Below are 18,641 nucleotides of genomic sequence, written 5' to 3'. Positions count from 1 at the left end.
ACTCACATTTTTCCTTGCTTGAGGTTTGCTTCGTTCCATTTCCACTTTAGTTTCTTAGGAAAGCGGCTTTTGTAATGTTCTGTACTTTCGATAGATCCCTGGTTTCTGGTCTGGGACTCAGTGTGCACTGGTACCTTCCCAGAAACCAGGGAGAGGACGGAAAGGCTGGACAACCCAGAGGTGTTGATTACTTTCTGCCTTTGCACATAGATCACAGCAGGGTTGACGTGGACTCTTTTCCCCACGCATCAGAAGCTTGCCCTCCCCTCTGCTAAAACCCAGCTTGCCTAGAGCAGCCTCCTCTTCATCATTGTCATCTTTGAGATTTGAGGCCTTTTTTTTTGGGGGGGGGGGTCTGGCTGTACCTGTGCAAGGATCAGAAGTTGTCTTCTGCTCCAGAGCGCGGGAGGTGTCTGACCTGATGATGTCATACAGGAAGTCAGGCCAGGCCAGGGATATGTGGCCTTTGCCATTTTCCAAACTCAAATCTGCCCCATTGGCACTGACACTGGCCAGTGGTGAGTCATGGGCATCTGTCCTCTCTGCTGCTAGCTAATTGGCATACTTGTCCGCAAGCCAAGCTGCTCCTTGGGTCAGCAGCATTAGAATGAGCTGTGCCTCCATGTGCTGGCCTTCCCCGCCCTGGCCCCATCTACACTGGGCCTTTGAGCATCGCCAGTCTCTCATTATCTTCGGCCACGATTGGACAGATGGATGTAAAACGAAGTGTGATGGTCCTGGTAAAAGGTCCTGATGACCTTTACAGACTTGTAAAGGTCAGGCTTGGTGCAGGCGCTCACTCACTGCCCAGCCTGGAGTTTTTGAGCAGCGAGGTGCTGAGTCTTGGATCCTCCATTGCTCTAGCTATGAAATGGGGATTATGATGCTGGTCCTCTGGGTTGAGAGGCGCAAATGTGTAAGTGATGGTGCACTTTGTAGGTGTAATGCCCTCCACCTCCTGACTACCTCTGTGTCCCATCATCAGGTTCACTAGGGGAAGGTGCCTCTGAAGCCTGCATTCTCTCTGTAGTGCAGAACATGCCTGGCACTGTGCTTTCTTTGTCCTGCCATAGTCCACCCCTTCATGATCTCTGTGCCCCTGCTTCTGCCCTAGCTCATTTCCTAAGCTCCAGTACCACATATCTGATAGCTTGCACATTACAGTCAAGATTTCCCTCTCTTATTATTAATGCAGTATTTAAAAACAGCTTCCTGCCATGTGGCCTACTGTTCCCTTCACCTGTAGACTTCCTTCAGTAAATCCTTCCTTCAGCTCCCATTACTGAGCTGCCTGGATCCTCAGCAATGTGTCCTGCACCTTGGCAAATACCTCTTTTCACATTCACCCCCTTGTGTACATCCACCATCTTATGTACATCTGCCACCTTGTCTACATCTGCCATCTTGTCTTCATCCCCCATCTTGTCTACATCCGCCATCTTATCTACATTCACCCCCTTGTCTACATTCCCCATCTTGTCTACATCCCCCGTCTTGTCTACATCCGCCATTTTGTCTACATCTGCCATCTTGTCTACATCCGCCATCTTGTCTCCATCCCCCATCTTGTCTACATTCACCCCCTTGTCTATATCCACACATAGGTATTTGTTGGAGACTACTCACTTGTTCCCTGACCTACAACTCTCCCTTGACAACCTGCCCTATCCTGTGCATACACCTTGTGTTTTCCAGAGCTCTGAATCTGTGAATTTAGCCAACAGTGAATCTAAGATATATATTGAACATGTGCAGACTGAGTTTATCCCTTCAGTCATAACTATCACAACTATTTAGCGTCTATATCATCTTCTGTTTGGGGATAATGTGAGGTAATTTGGAGCATATGAGACAGTTTCTGTAGGGTATATGCAAATACTACCCCATTTCATAGAAGAGATGAGAATCCCAGGATTTCAGTATCCTGGTGTTTTCCCCAATTCCAGTGGATACTAGGGAATGACTGTGTTTTAATGAAACACTGCTGGATAGTAATATTTTCTTTGAACTCAGTAGTTTTCTACCATACCTGAATGGAGCCCCAAATGCATTGACAACTAAACTCTTTTCCAAAGTGACTTTGGCTAACTTGCTTGTAGCCTTCTCTCCTCCAATTCTATGTATTCCATAGTCCAGCTGGAGTAGACACACTCTCCATGTTGGGGCTCGTGGGGGGACACATGTTCCTCCTGCTGTAGGCCTTGTTTCATTTCCCTTCCTGAATGTCTTGGAAGCCTGACCCTGCTTGGAGCAGCAGTTTATGAACTCTCCCCACTGTGCAGCATCCATGACCGTTCCTGCCAAGGGTTAAATGTGAAGAAGTGCCTGTTGGGCATCCATTTCTACAAGTTGTTCAAAAAAAAATACATATCTCGCTGGATGTAGGAGCACACACCTTTAATCCCAGGCCTGGGGAGTCAGAGGCAGGAGAATCTTTGAGTGCAAGGCCAGTCTGGTTGCAGGACAAAGTTGTAGGACAGTTAGAGCTACATAACAAAACCCTGTCTCAAAACGTACACTCACACGCGCACACTCACAAACACACATCATACTTCTCATTAACCAGTCATTGTCCCCCAAATGGCCCAGAAGTGCTACAGAAACACCCAAGTGTAGGTGTTTTGAAAAGGCTATTCTGGAGATGAGAGATTTTGGGTTTTGCCTAAATAGACGAATGAGTCTTTAGTGGTTGCCACATGGTAGGGAATAGGCTAGGCATCTTCAGCAGGGGAACCAGAATGCCCAAAGTGAGGGACCAGAAGCAAAGACAACACATGCTTTAGAAATGTGAGCAGATTATCAACCTTGTGGTATTAATAAGAATACCCAATTTATCTTGAGTTTAAGCAGATTTTACTTGTGTTGTCCCTCAATCATCAAAGCACACGAGTTGCTGCAGATGAGGAAACTGAGGGAGAAGAGGGGTTGTTGAGCCTTGTCAAAAGAAATGCATCTGCTAGGTGGGGAGTTGGACGGCAGTCCAGGTGTCTGTTTGGAGCTCAGAGTGCATACTCTACGGGTGGTAGTAGTGGGGGAGGAAGATGAGGAAGATGATACACACCCAGGTGTCTGAGAAGCAGACGTGCCAATTTCCTTCCTGTGCAGAAATCTTAGACTGTCTCCTTCCTTGCTTAAAAAAAAGAAAGAAAAGAAAAGAAAGCAGAAAAAAAAATCTGGGTCCTAGCAGGTGTACAATTAAGAGATTTGTAAGAAAGAAGGATTTAGAATTGAGACAGAGACCATATGGGCTGAGTACAGATTGGATTTCCGCCTGTATTCAGCAGGATTGTAAGATGGAGTGCAGAGAAGGGATGTGATGAGGGAAGAGGGTGTGTGCACTGACGTGAGGGAGATCAATTAGCCCGGAGAAAGGAACCTCCAGGTAGACAGATACCACTGGAACAGACTGAATCACGATGGGGACTGAGCAGCGTGTCTTGTAGGGGGCTCCAGGCCTTCTAGTCAGTTCTGTTTCAGGCTTATTCCCCCATATTCTTCACAACATCCTAAAATGGGATGGGGGAAACCCTGTTGGCTTAGCAAGCCTGTGTTATGCGTTTTGTTTGCCAGGCACTGTGCTAGGTATTTAAAACAATTGGAAAGGTGCTTCTGGGCTGAAGGGGCTGACGGCACAGACAACACATCAGGACCATCGGGGCTTATAGGAAAGAAGGACCCGGAGGTCACAGAGCACCCGTTTGGGTTTAAAATCTTTGACCTCATTCTATTCTCTTAAGAGACCTGCAATAGTCACATCACCTACACCTTCCAAACAAGGAGCCTCAGGGAGGGGGACTTTGCAAAGACCACACAGCTCATAGGTGATCCAGTTCATTGCTCACCAGAGTCACTGTGTTCCTTATTCTCTTTCCTCGTGTCCATCTCTGTTAGAATCTAGTGCTGAGCTTCCTGTATTGTCTCTTATGTTCTCCCCTTCACTTCTGTGTTACTCTGCTCTGAGAGCATGGCCAGCCTTCCTGTGCTGATCATCCTCCAACATTCTCCCATGAGAACAGACTCGAAGTTGTAGCCCCTAATCCAGCCCCGTGGGAAAAGGGCCCACTGTAGGAAGGCCCATCTCAGGAGACAGCACATTCTTAGGGTTTAGCCACATGGCAGCGACACAGCTATTCACGTTCCAGTTCGTGGGTGTGGACCATGGAGGCCCCAGAACTAGAACGCTGTCAGACTTTTCTAATTGTAGTCAAACCAGACTGAGTTTGGGGGTCACTAGCAGGAAGAAATAGAGGGGTCCCATGGTTAGGTCAGGCGTGGGGAGAGGTTAAGCAAGCCTGTGGACATCTCATCTCTCATGCACTGTAAGAACCATGGTCTCCTTAGCGACGCATGAGACATGGAGTGTGAAACGACTGTATCAAGCCTCAGTGGGCAGCCTGAGGACAGGACATGAGGTGCCCAAGGCCCTTACACAGATGCTCAGTGTGTCCAACCACTGTTCCCATCACTTAGAAAGATGAGCCCTGCTTGAACATATTGTGTGCTTTGGTGGCTGTGGCCTTGGTCCTGGCTCTCTTAAGCTCAGCCCTCAGAACCCTGTTTTTGTTCCAAATGCTCCTTCTTGTGGAACAGCTGTTTGGAGGGCGGCCCTGGAACTCAGATGTCTGGCTTTCCCAAAGCTCTCTATTGTTCTCTGGGCTGGTTCAGACAGCCTTGTTCCCCTTGTTTACACACCAGCTAGCAAGACTTTGTCCCGAGCGTCTTCCAGTGGTCCACCCGGCCAGGCCAGTCATGGGTAGGTGCAGATAGTGGACCCGTCTCTTCTCCATCCTTTCAGGTGCTGGCTGGGATGAACATCTACCCCTCAGAGTTTGAAACCATCAAGGAAGAGTACAATGTGCGCGGCTACCCCACCATCTGCTATTTCGAGTAAGTCTCCTGATTCCCTTCCAGAGTACAATGCCTTTCCGATGGCATTGGTGTCCCTAGCTGAGCCAGTTTGTCATTTCACAGGAAAGGGCGGTTTCTGTTCCAGTATGAGAACTATGGGGCCACGGCTGAGGACATCGTGGAGTGGCTGAAGAAGTAAGTCAGGGGCATTTGTGTCTGGGTTCATCAGGGTTTGGGGGGGCATCTGCTGTGCTAAGGGCAGCTGCTCACTCACAGGGCTATGCTGGAAAAGAAGGGCAAGGGAGGGAAAATACGATCACACTGCCTGTGTGGCTGCCCCCCCTCCCCCCCGGTGCGGCTCTGTGATAGGGGCTGCAGGAGCTATGAGGATTTGCTGAGCTGTTGACCTGTGGTGACGGGACCTGTCTAGAGTTTGCTCACTCTCTTTCTTCATGGCATGGAGGTGGGGAGAGGCTATCCAACCTGTCAACTCTCTTGGCTTAGTCAGGGGGTTTCTGAAATCTTCCCATGCAGATTGACACCCCCCCACACACACCCGACGATGATGGATGGAAGTATTTCTCACCCAGGATATCATGTTTGAGAGAGTTCTGTAGTGGTCTCTCTCTCTGAAAATAGGTCTGTCACTTGAGTGCTTATTTAAAAAAACAACACTGTATTAGATGCTGTGAAGCTATTCGGGAACATCCTAATTCTTCGACTCTCTCTCTCTCTCTCTCTCTCTCTCTCTCTCTCTCTCTCTCTCTCTCTCTCTCTCTCTCTCCCTCTCTCTCATACACACACACACATACACACACCCAACCCCGCTCCATGACAACCTTCAGTCCCTGCTTTATAATATGATAAGATCTCTGGACATCAGATTCCACAGTTCTGCTGGCCCCATCCCTCATCTTAGCCAACACAAACCAAGCCAACTGCTGTGGTCTTGTCCATCTTCCCACTGAACATTCTCCTCTTCCTAAGCTAAGCCTAAGCCTTGCCAGAGCCTTCACAGAGCTCAGTGTTCTCTCCTGGAGCCCCCAGCCCACCCCTTCCCCAGTGCCCACCCCACTCTCACGTGTGGTCATTTGTGCATACATCGAGGAATAAGAGCTACCGATGGGGCCTTCTGCTTTGTGGCTAATACCGTTGTAAGCACCTGATAGAGTTTCTCGTCCAATACTCACAGTAGCACTGGTGGGAAGATGTTTTTATTCTTGTTTCATGGTCAAGTTAATGTTAACAGAAGTCGAGGGACAGAGGAACTTGCCCAAGACTATAGAACTGATGATAGGTAGCGAGACCGCTGACCCCATTCCCCAGGAGGCCCCCTGGAGTCCCACTCAGAGCTCAGCATAGGCCCTCAGCCTCACCTTTTCTCGGTCGCCAGCTCATTAATATATATTGGCATCTTTACTTTAGGGACCCCAAGTGCAAACCCTAGGGTTAAAGAATTAGTTATCCAAAGATAGAGAGGTTCAGGATGTGACTTTTCAGAAATTGTGGTAAGAATGGATTTTGTATTAAAAAATCAAAACTCTAAGGAACACACTGATGGATTTCTGAATGTTGATGCCCTGTCTCCCTAACTCCCGAGGGCCCAGGAGATAAAACACCAGTCCACCTGTGTTTGCATAGAGATGCGTATTTTTTTGGATGCGTTCCCACATCTCTGTCCCCATCGGCTACCTCATTTTCAGGCCCTGCCTGGGAAGGCTGTTCCCTATTACCATGTGTTCACCGTCTTAACCCGGGCCTTCACTCCCGTTTCCCTTTTTCATTTGATAATAAGCGTGTACTCTCCTCCAGTCTGACATATCTCGGTCCGCTTTGGGAAAAGGTTTCAGCAAACAGCAATCTCGTTTGTCACCAGAGCATAAAATCTGCCTGCTTCCCTCCCCCTTCTCCAACCCTTTCTCATTTCAGAACACCCTCATCTCTTTCTAGAAGGATAGGGTTTTGTCTGGGGCGGGGGATGGGGTTTGCTTGGTGGAGATTTGTGATGGGTGGCTGTCTCCACTGGAGCCTGCCTCTCCCCTTCCGACCTGATCTGCTGAAGCCCAGGGCTGCCTTCTAAGGAACACTATCCTGGCCATGCATGCCAGGTCTTCCCACCTCTTTCCTCATCTCCTCCGAGTCAGAAGGAGCCCCTGCCATCAGCCTAGTACATCTGTAGTCTCCAAGATGAGAAGGAGCCCAGAAGGAAAACTTGGGCTCCCTGCAGCCACACTCTAGGCAGATATGAGCACTCAGGGTTGGGGCACATTGCTGTGCTCCCCCGCCCCCGCCATCAAAGTGGGAATGGATAAGTCTCACCTCTTACAGGCTGTCCAGTGAGCTGCCTGACCTCATGCCCCAGCAGTAGTTAGCCACGCCACTGGGTTGTCAGTTACCTTAAATTTTTAAGTATTTTTCTGAGTTTATGGATTTTTAAGTAAGATGTTTCTTGTAGAAAACCTTTTAAAGTATGAGGAAAAACACTTCTGTACCCTTTTACCCAGAGACAGTCGTGTGAATTTCCTTCCAGATTTTCCACCGCGCCCACCCATCTCTGTGTGTGGTTTCTCCTTGCGTCATGCATTTTAAGTCTTTACTGTTTTTTTCCAATCTTAGTGGGCAGTAGAGGACCTCGCCTTAGCACTGCCCTGGCCCTGAGCTGTTCTCGGGGTCTCTGTAAGCCAAGTGTGAGGACTGGGGTGGTCCCATCCTGGCTGTTTCTCCCAGTGATGTATAAAGCCCCCGACAAAACCTGCCCTTCCTAGAACCCAGTCCTGGTGTCTCAGCACACACAGGCTCTGGAACAGACAAACATTATAGTAGCTGTACCCCCTTGAGATTCTAAGGGCCTTGTCACCTCTGCGGAACTGGGGTGACAGACAAGTAGAGGGGTGAGTAAACAGCAGTCCGTTTTGGCCTCACTGCCTGCTTCTGCCTGTCTCTCTGAACCAGAGATGCCCAGTGTTCCTGCCCCCTGCTGCTCCGGTTGCCTTTCTCTGTCTGTCTTTCTCCCACCTTTCCAGTCCTGGAGCCCAGGACAGATACTACATCTAGCCTGCAGAGCACCTGGAAGGGTACTGAAGAGTCAGTGAGCACACCCTAGCAATAACCCACAGCGTCCTTTACCTCGATTTTTTTTTTAGCCATGTATATTTGTAAGAGTGTGGTGTATGTGTGTGGTCTGTCTGTGCGTGTTAGAGTGTGCAGGTTCACGTGGACATGCACCCATGCAGAGGCCAGAGGAGATGTTGAGTGTCTTGCTCTATCACTCTCTGCTTTATTCCCTTGCATCTAGAGCTAGGCTGGCAGCTAGCAAGCCTAGGTGATCTTCCTGTGTCTGCCTTCCACAGTACTGGGGTTAGATACAGGAGACCATGCCTGCCTTTTAATATGGGCTCTGGGGATTTGGACCCAGGTCTTCATACTTGCATGGTAAGGACTTATATCCACTGTACTATCGCCCCAGCCCTTTGCTTCTTTTTGAGTTCAAGTTAGGCTGATTATCTAGGAATGTCTGGTTTATCCTTGTACATTTACAGAGCAGCCCCTGCCCATTGTGTGCCTGTCAGTGAGAACCTGAGAAGTAGCCATAGAAGGCCAGCGAGTGGTCCATTGTCTAATTTTTAAATTCTTCTCTCACATTACATCCCGACCACAGTTTCCCATCCTCCTCTCCTCCCAGTCCTTCCCTCCCTCCCAATTCCACTTCTTCCTCTGTTTTCCTTCAGAAAAGGACAGGTCTCCCAGGGATATCAACCGAACATGACATGTCAGGTTGCAATAAGAGTAGGCACCTCGCCTTGTATTAAGGCTGGATGGGGAAACCCAGTAGGAGGGGAAAAAGGTCCCAAAAGCAGGCAAAAGAATCAGAGACACCCCCACTCCCACTCTTAGGAGCCCCTCCAGAACACCAAGCCACACAACAATATGTGCATAGGGCCTAGCTGATGGTTGATTCAGTCTCTGTGGGCCCTTTGAACCTAAGTTAGTTATTTTGTGGGTTTTCTCATGGTGTCCTTGACCTAACGTTTGGCTGTGGGTGTCTGCATCTGCTCCCATAATTTGTCCAGCAGATATTTTAAGTTGAAGTTGCTTAAGCTTCAACTTTAAGTTGAAGTTGCTTACCTGGGCTCCTGCGGTCAAGGCGAAGGTCAAAGGTCTAGGTGCCTTTATGTCCTGGTTCTGTTGTCCGCTGAGTGTAGACTTAAGCATGCTTGCTTCTTCTCTGGAGCTTCTACTGGTTGGCATTAGTTCTCCTCATAGATACAGAAAGTAAAGCATGGGTTCTCTTTTCCGAGCAGTCTGAAATGCCATTTTAAATTTTCACTTGTTTATTCTTAGTTTTTGAGACAGGGTCTCCCTGTGTAATCGACCAGGCTCTGGCCTGGAACCCACAGACATCTGCTCTCCTCTGTGTCCTTAAGCCAGGTTTCTTCACTCATTTCTCAGTGAGCTTGCATTAGTTGCCTGGTGTGTGTTGGGTGCAAGAGATAGGAGGGCAAGGGGAGCCCCAGTCTGCAGAGCGCTGGCTGCATGGGTGGCAGTGAAGAACCGTCCAGGGCTCTGTGCACAGCCTTCTGCTTGCTCCGTTCAGCCCATGCTCCTATAGCTGTGTTCCTCCTGCAGCGCTCTCTAGAAGGTAATCCCCCAGTTGTCTGTGGCATGGGCTTGCAGTGTCACCGACCCGCTTCAAGGGTGTGGCTCCTGTAGCCGTGGTGATTTTTTTTTTTTTTTTTTGCTTACTCCTGAAATTGTGCTGACTTCTCCTCCCGCTTTGTCTGTCCGGTTGTTTTCATTTTGGTGGATTATACATTCAAAAGAAATGGGACCAAAACCTCATTGTGGTTTTAGGGTAGTCTCTAAACTGGAAGCTTCTCGGGCTCCTTCTTAATACTCTGCCAGGACTTAGCTTTTGCATCTATGTTGATGCTCTTGCTGAGTTCTTAAAATTACTTTGATTTTTGTTGTTTAGTTTTTCAAGACAGGGTTTCTCTGTGTATCTCTGGCTGTCCTGGAACTCACTCGGTAGACCAGGCTGACCTTGAACTCGAGATTCACCTGCCTCTGCCACCCCCCATTTCCCCCCAGTGCTGGGATTAAAGGCATGTTCCACCACTGCCCAGCTTACTTTGATTTTTAATAGACTACATTCATATAATTTTTTAACGATTTAAGGTACTTTAGTATGCATTGAAAAGCCTTACTTCTGCTTTTTCTCCCTTCCTGTTCTGCCTGCCACATCCTAGAGGTATCAACTTCAGCCTATTTCTTGTATGGTCGCAAACTCTTTTTTCATAGCAGCCACAAACAAGAGCATTTATCTGCTTTCTTATACAAGAGCTGGTAAATTATAGATTGCTGTGTGCGTCTCCAGAAGTCTTTCCATGCTGCTGAGCAAAGAGTACGCATTGTTCTTCAGTGCTCAGCCCCCACTAATAGAGATGGTTCATGGTGTACCCAGCCTGTCCCTACTGATGCCTGCTGACTGACCCCTGGTCTCTGCATGGCAAATCACCTGCTAGAGATACCTTTTAAAAATTAGCCTTGTCATCATTATCATCATTATTATTTTGAAATAGAATCTCACTATGGTAACTTGGCTGGCCGGGAACTTGCTGTGTAGACCAGGCTGGCCTCAAATTCATAACGATCTGCCTGCCTCTGCTGGGGTTAAAGGTGTGTGCTACCACAGCCAGCTGCAGTAGACATATACTGTGAAGATGAATTCTCTAATGTGATTGATGGTGTGAAAGGTTAGTGGCTTGAGCCCAAATATAAGAAGCTAGATTTGAGCTCGTGTCTGGCTGGTGATTCCTCAAAGTTTGAATATGTCACCAGAACCATCTTGTTATAGAATATAGGGGTCACATCCTATGTCCCAAATCAGGTCCAACCTCTCATCCTCAATAAGCCAACTAAAGAGCCATTATCAAAAGTGGAATGCAGCTGGTTATAGCGGCTCACGCCTTTAATCCCAGCAGTTGGAAGGCAGAGGCAGGTAGAGCTCTGAGTTTGAGGCCAACCTGGTCTACATAACGAATTCCAGGACAGCCCTGTCTTGAAGAAAACGAAAATGAATAAATCGGTGGAAAGCAGGAAAGGGAGGTATTTGTTTTCAACAGGATCCCATTGGGAAGACGGACAAAGGGATCCAGCAATCCCCAAGTCCATCTTTGAGGTCTTGATGTGAGATATCCGGATGTTTGAGTAGAGAGCTGTTCTGGTTAAGGTGTAGTCCTGCCCACTTTTGACCCATCATTATGAGCTTCAGTCTCCATTGTAGAACTGTGTGAAATCTCTTTCGGGGAGACCAGTTCCCCCTCTAGCTGGTACCCTTTCCTTTCCAGCATGAGATTCCAGCGAAGTTCTTGTTTCTTTGGGGCATTGTTCAAGTCTGGTAGACTGAGAGACACGTGTGGTTTCTTTAGAAACCGTCAGTCCTGTCAGGCCTGTTACAGCCTGACACTGGTAAGCAGGGGCCAAAGGCGGTGCCACTTTCTGTTTCTCCGACTGTTGTGGTCCCTGCAACACCACACCAGTGAGACTGAGGCCACCAGGGCAGCTCAGTCCACAAAGCCAACATGGGCTCATAGGCTCTCCACCCAGCTTTGCTTCTGTGGGGTTGGGAGACGGCAAGTCCTGCTGTGTGAGCCGCTTCACTCCTCTCCAGCCCCGACTTCCTGAACTCTATAAACTGTAAGTGCTGTAGGCACTTGCAGGAGGGGAAGAATGGTTGTCTCCAGCCCAGTCCCTGCTGGAAGCACCTACTGGTGGGGAACAGTGGTTGCCCCTTTCACATTTGTCATTCAAAGGATTTTTCCAAAGCTGCAGTTAAGGTGTTTTGGCAAAGGTGCTCGGCAGTAGAGCAGCGGGGATCTTATGTCACCAGGCATCTCCTCCTGGGCAGGAAGTGGGTAGCTAGGAACCTTCTCTTCATGTAGCTCCAGGGCCTACAGTCACCAGCCTGTGCTTCTCCATGGAGGAGGCAGCCGCTGGGGTTTGCAGCTGGTGAGTGATGGAGTAGTTGAGGGCTCTGGGCGGCAGCCATGTCTGTTCTTAGCCTCTGGAAGGATTAGTAAAGTGTCGAAGATTCTGGCAGGACGTATACTACCAACCTGGTTTTCCTCAGGCTCAGTGGTCACCCCTGCCCCCTTCACACCTTCTTCCTCCCATGCCCTGCCAGTGGGTGGCAGAGAGCAGGACATCCAGCTTCCCCAGAGGGCACTCTGCACCATTGCTCTTGGTCCTCGCCAGCTTGCTGGAAGTTTGCAAGCCTTGAAAAGGCTAACAAGCCCTCATGTTGCTGGGAAAAGTGAGATTTCCTGAGCTGTCTTAGAAAGTTGTAGCACTGACTAGAGTCAGCTAAGTACCTCTCTGCTACTTTGAGGGGCAGGTGGAGATGGGCAGGGCAGTCCCTTGCAGTCCAGGACTCTTCCTTAGGGCCAGTTTCCAGTCTATAAAAGGCCTTGGTGTGGGCGCTATGTGTCCAGGGGGCTGGATTTTGCATGGGCTGTTCAGGCCCCGGGGCTTTCTCTGAGCTCTGCCTGTTTTTGGTCTTCCAGTCCACAGCCGCCACAGCCCCAGGTCCCCGAGACTCCCTGGGCAGACGAGGGCGGCTCCGTTTATCACCTGACCGAGGAAGACTTTGACCAGTTTGTGAAGGAGCACTCCTCTGTCCTCGTCATGTTCCACGCCCCGTGTGAGTGGAGCTCCGCTGCCCCTACCTCCCCCTTCCTCAGAGTAGGACACCACCTTGGGACTCTCTGGATGGGGACATAATGGGAACTGGGCATGGTGCCGATCCATCGGAACTGCTTAAAAGTCCTGGTCAGGCCGCACGTGTCCCTCAGCAGAACTCAGGCCTGAGCATCCTCCAAGCCAGTAAGGGCTGAGGAGTCAGACTGGGTTCTGGCAAGGCAGTACCGGTCCTCCTTACTGAGGGTGGGAACCATGTGGGGAGAGGGCCTGCCCCTGCTCGGCAGCTGGGCAGGCAGTGAGGCCAGCAGCTAGAGTACCACCCTGCTACTTCACCGCATTCAATCTCAACCCGAGATGACTGCAGAGAATCACAGTCCCTGGTGCTCTCAAGAGTGACAGGGAGTGACAGGAAGGCAGATAGCATCTTTCTGAGCCTGTGTCCTCTCTGTACCCTGGAGAACAGAAGGTTGATTAGGTGGCTTCAGGAGGAGAGGGCTGTCCTTGAAGGGAGAGCAATGTCACATGAGAGCAAAAGATGGCAGCCCTGTGCAGAGCTGCCAGGGGCTGCTGGGAAGGGCTGGCCACTCCCAGTTGGGGATGAGCTAACTGGCCTGGGATAAACTATGCGTTTGTGAGGTCCTCTCTTCTCATAGCCTCCTGCCACCGGTTTGGCTTAGTGATTAGAGTGAAAAATTACAGAGAAGAAAAGAAAATGGCAGGAATTCCGTACTTGACAAATGCGTGTGTGAGAGGGAGAGAGGATGGAGAGCCATAGAGACACTCCCAGAGGAGGAGGAGGATGCACCGCTGATTAATCCTGTCAGCACAAGGTCCTCTTGCTGACAGAGTGGCTTCAGAAGGGTCATCTTCCATCTAACCCGCAGGGCCACTGAGTGGGTGTGATTAGCACCGCGTTGCAGATAAGATTGTCACAGATTGTTCACTGTGCTACTTTCTGTCTCTGGTGGCCAGTGCATGGGAGTGGGAGGGGCGTGGGGGAGCAAGGTCTAGCTTGACCCCTCTTAGGGAGCTGCTACTATGAATTTCCCTAACTTTGTTTTTTTTTTCTTAAAAGTGCTAAATTCTTGGGAATCCAGAGGAAAAGCATTTCCTGTGGTTTTGTTTCTAGTTCTGGAAAACAAAGAGTTCAGGAACATTTTCCCCCCAGAGACCCTTTAGACTTGGGAGTAAGACCTGCTGATTAAGGACAGCGTCAGAGGGACAAAGCAAGATGGGTACACCTGTGATTCCAGCCCTGGGGATGGGAGAACCACTGAGTTTGAGGCCAGCCTAGGCTACAGAGTGAGAACTTAGCTCAAAAACAAGGCAAAGAAGATTAATGACAGGGCCTGTGAGGTGTGGTGTTCTCCAGGCAGGGCAGACAGGGGATGTCCTTAGTTAATGGGTCTCCCAAGGTTAGTGAGACCTTAGAGACACCGACTGCCTGGGCTGCAAGCAGCACCGTACCCACCCCCACCCACCTCCAAGCTACAATACACTTTCCTAGTCTGTCTCAGAGTTGTGGATGGAAGCAAGTCTTGCAGGTAGTTATTATGTTGGATTCAGAGCTGAAGTCGCCCTGCTTGCATCCCCATCCCAGCTGTAGAAGCGAATACTGGCAGATGCTGGAAGATGCCCCAGCATGTTCTCCTTCTGTCTGTCTGTCTGTCTGTCTGTCTGTCTGTCTGTGGGCCGGCACATGTGTTTATCACTGCAGAGTGAGGGGTGCAAGTAACAGCATGCGGTTTACCTCTGGATGAACTGCCCGCTAATGTCCCCGTAGATGGCAGTGGTCCCTTTCCTTGCCAGGAACTGTGCCTTTCAGCCTGGGGAGGGCTGAAGTCTCATGGTGTCAAGGGGAGCCAGAGCTCAAGATGGGGTCCACGTGGATCACTCTTAGGAGCTTGGATTTGTGCTTCAAAGCCAGAGTGCTCTGCAAACCCTGTCTGGAAGCTGGAGGCCTGAAGAGCAAGAGAGGGTGACTCCTAAAAGTCCTACTGTTTCGGGCGTCAGTCCCAGGCCATGTAGAGAGCGACTGAGAAGCAGACCCCACCCCCGCAAAGATTAAGGAAAGGGAAGTTGGAAGTTGTCGCCATAGCAAAGCATGACTCTGCTACAGATTGCGCTTCACTTGGTTCCTGGGCAGGGTTACTGGATCAGAGAGCGAGCTTGCCTTTCTTTTTAGGGAGACAGTCAACAGGTGAATTGCTGTTCTGCCCGTGATAGGGAGAGCGGGACAGGATGGGGCCACCTGGGGGAGCATCCTCAGCCCGCCTTGTCTGGAGAGTGCATACTTAGATGTAACCAGCGACTAAAAAACGGGTGATGAGCCTCGAGGCTGACTTTCAGAGTTGCAAGGTTTATAACCGAGTAAAGAAGTTCACCAGCCGAAAGAGCCAGCTTCTTCCTAAGATGCTTCAAACAGCCCAATAGGCCGAAGGAGTGGGGCTTAAGCTAGAAAAATAAACAAACCTGGTTTTAATGACTTTTGGCAGTTTTATTGATGAGTAATATAGGAACACTGGGGAAAGAAGGTTCAGCTATCCCAGCTGAGCCCTGTGAGACCCCCTGGCTTTCTTTGCAGAGTTCTTTTCTGTCCATGCACTGAGTGCTAAGACAGTGATTGTTCCTGTCCTGGTCTCCCTTTGAACAGCCTGGGAGAGAAGGTGTTCACCCTTCCTCCTGACCTGTGCCTACCCAGGCAGGAGCTCCTGGCAACTGTAGGTTGCAGAGGAACCTCACATGTTTGGTGCCTGTAGCTTCCTCAGGGTACCTATGGACGTGGTCCTGGGCTTCCAGAGGGTGAGGCATGTGGGCCCTGCTTACTGTATGGTTAATCTCACCAGTCAAGAATAAGACCACTACCCCAGTTGAAAGCCAAATGTGAAACAAGCTTTAATCAAATACTGGCCAGGTGGATGGGATCTGTTCAGGTTCCCGGGAAATGGCTCAGCATCACATGTGGCAGGGGCTTAAGAACCCATAATTCCTGCATAACCCACTACATTTCCCTTCAGGCCCCATCAGGGACAAGTACTCTCCGGACCTATTTCCTGCCTGTGTGCCTCCCACTCACATGTGCAGATGGGTCAAACAAACTGGTTTAGGGGAATGAAAACTTGTGGCTTGTCTCTCACAAACAAGTCTCCAACATTCCAGGAACCCTCTGTCCTTGGGCAAGGGACTCGCAGATCAGAGGCATTTTTGTTTCATGGAACTCTAAGGCATAGTAACAAACTTAAAATGTAACTTTGGCTCTCACAGTTTTCATTCCTCTGTAGTCAGGCTGACCTTGAAACCTCGGTTGGTCCCCAGCTTCTTCACCTTCTTTTTGCCTCGGCTTGCCCATGGCTTTCCTTCCCCGTAAGCCATCCAGACTCTGGTACAGCTGGTGCCTTGGTAATCACTGGGTGGCGAGGTATTGGCAGCATCCATTGAGACCCTCTGCGTAGACTAGCTCAGTCACCTGGTTTACAGCCAGGCTTGTCCCCTGGGTCCTGCTCTCCAGGAGGTAGGCTGGGCTCCCTGGGGAGTACAGCGCAAATGTAAGCAAAGGGCTGAGAGAGGCTGTGTGCGCACAGTTGTGTTGTGTGGCAGAACCTGGCCTTGCAGCCCTAGAATGGCCTCTGCTCCTCTGTTGGCCAAGTCTCGTGTCTGACCTTCCTGGGCCTCCATGAGGAACTTGGCGTGAATGCTGCATCATGGAAGACAGACCGTAGTTCTAGGCTATGTAAGAATACAGAATAAACAGGCAGAAGCCCCTCTCCCAGGCACACTGTCCACGCCAGGGTTGGACACTACTAAAGCCAGCATCTCCATTTCTTCTCCTCCTCTCCCTCCTCCTCCTATTTTAGTATGAGTAGGGACATTCTTATTCATTTTATCCATTTCCTAGGATTTGACTTTTTTCACTTACCAGTAGGATCTGATGTTTTCATGTAGATATAAGTGTTGACATATAAATCTAACCACTGCATAGTGTGTTATATTTGGATATGCCGTAAATTTTAAACAAATCCCCTACTGATAGACATGTGTCCTCAGCTTCTCACTACTCCAACAGTACAGGAAACATTTCTAGACATATATTGGGACCCATGTATAAATATTTAGGATTAATTGCCAAAGCTAAGTTGCATGCCGTGGATGGACTCGTTGTTTTGAAACTTCTCTAAGGAACACCCAGAAATTTTCTGTGTGTGACAGAGTCAGCACCATGGCAGCTTTGATGTTAAGGTTTATGGTGGCTTGAATGAGAATTGGCCTCTGGGCCCAGAAGTGGTTGGCATGGTCCCCAGTTGGTATGTTTAGGAGGCGTGGCCTTCCTGGAGGAAGTCTGTCATGGAGGTGGGACTTTGAGGTTTTAAAAGCCACCATTCCCAGTTTGCTCTTTGTTTCCTGCTTGTGGTTTGAAAGCTGAGCTCTGTGCTGTGTGAGCTGCCCTGCCTGCTGTCTCCTTTCCTCGCCTTGATGGTGAAGGACTCTGACCGTCTGGAGCCACAAGCCCACATAAGCCCTTTCTTCTGTAAGTTGTCTTGGTCGTGGTGTTTTATCACAGCAATAGGGAAGGAGCGAGGACATGGACTGAGCCTGAAACAACCTCATGTTTTGAGTGCTTATTCCCCAACCAATGACCATTTGGGGAAGGCTGTGGAGGTTTAGGAAGATGGGGTGTAGCAGGCAGAAACAAGCCACTGAGGGTGAGCTTTTGAAAGTTACCATCAGGTCCTCCATTCTGGCCTCCTGGTCCATCATGACATGAATGGCCTCCTTCCCACGTTCCCACTGCCATCTGTGAAGTGGCTCTGCCACGCCTTCCCTGCCACAGTGGGCCAAATTTTTTTGAAAACCATGACCCAAAAGAAATCTTCCGTCCCTTAGGTGGTTTCCTGTTACAAATTGAGGTCATTGCTGCAGAGGGAACAGATACATATACATACTGTCAGCTTTTCCTTGCCTGCAGCTTTCCTAACACTGAAGAAACAAAACATCCTTTGGGGCAGTGATCTGCCTTGTTAGCCAGCTTTCCATCGCTGGAAACGTTCCCGAGAAAAGCCAGATAAAAATGAGGGGAGACTTATTTTTGGCTCACGGTTTCAGTGGTGATGCTCCATGGTCACTTGGCCCTGTCGCCTTTGGGTCTTTGCCAAAGCAGATCATCATGGCAGGGTACCCACGGTGGAGGAGGCCAAGGCAGTCAGAGAAAGGAAGGGACTGTACCCTTAAAGGGAACAGTGACCTCCAGTGACCTTCCTTCCCTCCAGAAGTGTCTTCACCTCCCAACACCACCACCTACTGGACACATGAGCTTTTAGGGAAGGCACTGAAGAGCCACACCAGTTTTCCAGCCTTTCAAGTTTGATCCACAAAAGCTACCTGACCACACTCTTTGCTCACTTCTCCCTGGGCTGTCATTTTTCTTTTACCCAGAGCTCTGTCATTATGGGTATTGTCTTTAGCTGTCCAGGTGTCTCCGCCTATATCCCCGATGCTCTCTCTTAGTCTCTTAGTTAACTTTGTGGATGCATCTCCTTGTACAAAGCTTTGTTTTTGTAGCCACACTGTAGTCTTTACTGAGTAATTGCTACAGTCAGGTGTTAATTCTAGACACGTATTACTTTGTTTCACCTTTACCACAAATCCTTTGTCATTATTCCAGTTTTATAAAAAGCAAAGAGGGCACCTGCAAGCCAGCAAACTTGCCCAAGGTCATATGGCCAAACCAGTGCAGTCGGGATTGCAATTAACATAGGCAGTCACGGAAGCTGCACCTCAGCATTGAGCCATTCTGCGAGGCAGCCTTTCCCGTCATCAGCTTGTGTTTTGCTTAGGAGCTCCACCCCAGAACGTGGCAACACAGTCTCTTCTTCCTTGTAACGTTTGTTTTTTTCATTTCATTCTCTTCTAAACTTCTTAATTTTATTCTTGGCCTAGTGAAAGGACTTTACCTCCACTTTTTTAAACCTATGTATTGTTTGCCTGTACATTGTCTTCTTGATGTTTTCTTATGTTACTAAAAACACCTTTGTGTGCTGCTTTTGCTGGCCACATGATGTTCTATCATATAATGGAACTGCAAATTGCTTAACCAGTGA

The 18,641-nt window shown here is 49.3% G+C and overlaps 1 protein-coding gene across 1 annotated transcript in view; it reads left to right on the top strand.

Moving 5' to 3' along the window:
* The window catches only part of Pdia5 (protein disulfide isomerase family A member 5), an 88,520-nt gene that overhangs the window by 48,428 nt on the left and 21,451 nt on the right, over nucleotides 1–18,641 (top strand). Inside the window, exons 9-11 of the mRNA XM_050159791.1 lie at nucleotides 4,796–4,887; nucleotides 4,972–5,043; nucleotides 12,411–12,547. Of these exons, the coding sequence (XP_050015748.1) occupies nucleotides 4,796–4,887; nucleotides 4,972–5,043; nucleotides 12,411–12,547 (301 nt within the window). The remainder of the gene's footprint in view (nucleotides 1–4,795; nucleotides 4,888–4,971; nucleotides 5,044–12,410; nucleotides 12,548–18,641) is intronic.

Source organism: Alexandromys fortis, unplaced genomic scaffold, assembly GCF_014885135.2.
Source record: "Alexandromys fortis isolate MF-2015 unplaced genomic scaffold, M_Fortis_MF-2015_v1.1 scaffold_119, whole genome shotgun sequence".
Lineage (NCBI taxonomy): Eukaryota > Metazoa > Chordata > Mammalia > Rodentia > Cricetidae > Alexandromys > Alexandromys fortis.
Note: the sequence above shows the minus strand (reverse complement) of the source record. Positions and strands in the feature narration are given on the sequence as shown.